Here is a 4,537-nt window from a genome sequence, read left to right on the forward strand (position 1 = left end):
TTTTTTGACTTTTTTTTATTGACATATAATTTTTAAAATGTAACACAGATATCATTTCCTTTTTCTTTTTTTAATTTTAGGTCTCAGTGCTCTATTTTTAGGATTAGTTTTTAGATGGTGCGATTTAAGGATGCTTTTTAATCGCATTGTTGGTGAAGGAATAGATTGATATATAATCTTTAATTTGTTAAACTCATGATGAATTGATTCACCTCTTTGTTCACCATAGAATCCAAAGCCAGCACCCCATTTTTGTAAGAATGGTATCGCATGATCTTCCATCATGTGCAACTTAAGTGGCACTGAACCCTGATGCCATTTGGCATGATAAAATTGCATTAAATCATCGACATATGTTTCTGTATACAAAAACACAGTTATCAAATGGTTAAGCAGAAGAAAAAAAATTACATTATATTATGTCTTTATTCTTATTATATAATTTATTGTTTAGGTTTTTGCAATTTAGTTTATAGTTGTCAACTATACCATAAAATTTAAAATATAGCTATTAATTATTACATAATTAGATTTTTACGTTTATGTGAGAAAAATTTAATGCAATACAATAAAACAAGCAGTAAAGAGGCACTACAATGTTAAACAAATACAAAAAAATTATTTAAAATAGTAACTATTTTATTTACAAAACTATTACATAAAACATACCTAGTTGTGTTAATTCAATTATTGTCATAGTACTTTTTGAAGAAAATATGATATAACAATTAAAAAGCTTATTAAAAAGTTGTTTATACTTGCTACTGATTTCAACTGATTTTTCATGAACAGTTGTTCCAGACAATCCATTGTTACAAACAAGAAGCGGAACAGAATTACAAAGCTCTAATATAGATTTTTTCTGAAAATACACAAATGATACATTACTTGGTACTTTCAGCTTATAATTATCACTATTATTTTATCAGCACTATCACCGTCATCATCATTATTATTATAATAATTATTAAATATATATTATATATAAAAATATAAAATATTATATGTAAAACATATAGCACATATTTACTTTTAGCATTTTATGTACATGGTTTCCTATAAAACTTTTCCCATGATATGCTTGTCGCTATACCTTGAGTTTTTGCAAAATCAACTCAATCTGTTGAATGCATGGTCCCTCACTTTTCTTAAAAATCAGTTCGTTTTCCAAACCATTACACTCTCTAACCTAAAAAAACATGTTTTTTATCCGCATACCAAAAATAACATAAAACAATCTTATTTTCACAAAGTTATATTTATTAAATTTTATAACAATTTTTACTTTTTCCATTTTTGTTTCGTTTAGCAAATTGAGTTGAGGAATGTAAAGTGACTGAATATTTTCTACACAATCTTCATTATTCAATATGGCTATAGCTACAGTATCATTAACCAGCTGGATTTGGTCATCTAGTTTATCAATGCACCTTTTTAGATTCAAAATTTTTTGTTGTTTTAAAATATAGTCTTGATACGGTTGAGATAAAAGACAATTTTTATTTTTTAATGGTGCTGCCATCATAATGTCCACTTCATGGGCTTCTTCCTCAAACATGTTAAAAAACTTGAGATAAACACCAAGAGCAATATGCAGACTTGGTAAAGACACCTAATTATGCAGAGAACAAAATAAATTTATTATTTAAATATAGTCAATGTGATTCTATGGGAAATAACTATGGATTAAATATTAACAAAATGTAAAACAAAAACTAACCTGGTTTAAAGGTATTCTCAGGATAGGCTCTGCTATAACATTATTATAAAACTTGGCCTTTTTCTTAATGCCACCATCTTTCATAAATCTTTCAAAATCAGCTTGCAGATTTTCCTAGGTACGAGATTCTATGCCTGTTCTTTCTTTTTTGCAAACCTTCATTTCATTTGTGGTTGCGTAACAGAATAAACAATGTTTACCTAAAAAACTACCAACTATTAAATACTAATCCTATTTTGGTGAGGTGAATGAACAAAGCAGGATTTAGTGGTCAGACATTATCAGCCTCCTGGGCAGTTCTAAAGACCTACCCAACTTAAGTTTATTTTGTCTTGAAATCCTGTCCTGAAATACATAATTAAAAAAATTAAGATAAAAGTAATGAAACTGCTCACCTGAGGCTCCGGAAATTCCATACAGTGAACAAAGGAATTCATAATCTCCAAAAATAAATACTCTGATACTATTATCCCTATAAGTATGTACACAAACATTAAATATATATATATTTATATCTAACGTAAATTTTACAGTATATATATATATATATTTATATATATATATATATATCATATATATATATATATATATACATCATAATTTATTAACATACTTATATTTTATTATTTGTAGCGCTTCTATTTGTTTTTCAAATCTTGCCATGGCTACTTTAATATTAGCTCTGAGGTCTTTTGATTCAAATATGTTAAAAACAATAGTATTTTCAGAACTATTTGGATTTATGGTATTAACTATCTGGTAGCTCATCTTGAAACTTCCACCACCATAATCTCCTCCAATTTTGATGTGAATTTCTTTATTTTGAATAAAATTATGATTCACAAGATCATTGCAACTAGAAAAAAAAATTATAATGGACTGAAAAGTTAAGTAATACTAAAAAACTATAAGTTATATATATATATATACATATATATATATATATATATATATATATATATATATATATATATATATATATATATATATATATATATATATATTTATATAATATGATTATTTATTATCTTTCTGTAATTCTAAAATATCTTACTTCTCTAACTCTTCTAGATGTCTAAATAAATTTTTGGGTAAATCAGAAATATAACCCCAAGGAACTTCCTTAATTTCTAACTTATCTTTCTCATCTTTTTCAAAAAAGAAAGGAGCATTTTCAACAATAACTTCATTGCCTGACCAATTTTCAGCAACTACTCTTTGTGACGCATTTGATGCAGTGCATATATTATAAGTCTTAAGCCACCTGTAAAAACAATATATATATATATATATATATATATATATATATATATATATATATATATATATATATATATAAATTAGTAGAAAATCACTTACCAAAGTTTTTTCACACTGTGTATCATCAATTAGACTTTTCTATTAAGACACATCAGAAATGAATTCTGATGTGTCTTAATAGATAAGTCTTATTACACTGTGTTTCATCTATTGTCTTAAAACCTTTGAACCTTCTGATGGTGAAACAAGTTGTTCAAGGAAAAAATATATATATTTACCTAGACATAATTTTAAGTTTTTCCCATGGTACTCCCATATCAGTTTTCATTGCAACCATCACACTTGCACTTATTTCAGAGTGGTTCAGTCCTGCATTATCTAGTATGGAGTGCCTTGTGTCTTGTGATAATGAATTTAGCAATTTACTTGTTTGATTTGCAACTGCATCGTTTAAATTGCCTGCTAAAGTCTCAAAATGCTTTGCAATATTTGTATTACGCAATCTTAATGTTGATTGTGCTGCCTGAGCACTATTGACATAAGCTTTTGGTGCATGAGTAAAAATCATTGGCTGAAAAGTAGAAATAAAACACGAAAATATTTATTTATAAAAAATAAATTTTCAAATATTTATCTTTATAAAGACATATCTTTATAAAGACTTACTCGAGGTCCTCCACTTTTAAATTCAATTGTTTTTTGTCCCCTTTTTGCCATTTTTTGCTTAATAATATGAAGGGCTGCTTCTTCTAGCTCTTGGGGAATATCTCTGTCTTTATTTATTTCAAAGATATCATTTATACTTTTTTTTGAATTACTTGATGAAGTCAGTAATGATGTTGATAACAGTAATTCGTTATGACATAAGCTTTTATGAGTTTTGAATATTTCATACTCTTTAATGCATTAAATTTTTGCTTGCATAAATTACATACAAGAGTTAACATCTGAAGAAGAGAATTAGTTTTTTTACTGGTCACCATATCATCAATATAAATTTTTTTATTGCACTTTGGGCAGAAAGTCTCATCAATATATTTATTTTTCATTTCTTCCACAAGACATAAAAAACAAAATAAATGTTCACAGCTTTTCAATGTAACAAGCATTTGTGGTATTTTATTACATTTACAACATAAACAGAGCTCTAAAAAAGGATTCAATTCATTTTGTAGTTCTGATATATCAATACCTATGTTTAAATTATGTATAGGTAATATATTTTCTTTTATTGAGTTAAACATTGCAATTGTCCAACATTTTCTGTATTTACAAGATATTTTTTTTTTTTTATGAGTTTAGATTTTTTTAAAAGTGAACGTGTGAAAACTGTACCATGCCGCACATTTTCAGCCATCTGACATGTGGCACAGTTTATGGTATGTGGTTGCCAGTTAGTATACAGAGATAAAGAAGTTGATGTTCTTCTTTTGTTTGCATTTTTAATAGTGCAATAACACTTGTGGCAAATATTTTTTGGATGAATGTTCTCTATTTCTTCGAATTTAACAAGAAACACTTGCTCTATTATAGTTTTAAGATTATTAGTCAAACTAT

The 4,537-nt window shown here is 26.6% G+C and overlaps 2 protein-coding genes across 2 annotated transcripts; both read right to left on the bottom strand.

The window, feature by feature from the left end:
- Positions 1-944: 944 nt before the first annotated feature.
- Positions 945-1,907, bottom strand: LOC136089362 (uncharacterized). Its single transcript, XM_065815331.1, has 3 exons — positions 1,721-1,907; positions 1,286-1,612; positions 945-1,189 (listed from the first exon to the last, which is right to left on the bottom strand). The coding sequence occupies exons 1-3, from the start codon at positions 1,802-1,804 to the stop codon at positions 1,088-1,090; spliced, it is 513 nt and encodes a 170-aa protein (XP_065671403.1). The 5' UTR covers positions 1,805-1,907; the 3' UTR covers positions 945-1,087.
- Positions 1,908-2,314: 407 nt separating this feature from the next.
- On the bottom strand, positions 2,315-4,093 carry LOC136089538 (uncharacterized). Its single transcript, XM_065815590.1, has 4 exons — positions 3,647-4,093; positions 3,259-3,551; positions 2,775-2,984; positions 2,315-2,576 (listed from the first exon to the last, which is right to left on the bottom strand). The coding sequence occupies exons 1-4, from the start codon at positions 3,695-3,697 to the stop codon at positions 2,315-2,317; spliced, it is 816 nt and encodes a 271-aa protein (XP_065671662.1). The 5' UTR covers positions 3,698-4,093.
- Between the last annotated feature and the right edge of the window lie 444 nt (positions 4,094-4,537).

This window comes from Hydra vulgaris, chromosome 13 (assembly GCF_038396675.1).
Source record: "Hydra vulgaris chromosome 13, alternate assembly HydraT2T_AEP".
Taxonomy (NCBI): Eukaryota; Metazoa; Cnidaria; class Hydrozoa; order Anthoathecata; family Hydridae; genus Hydra; species Hydra vulgaris.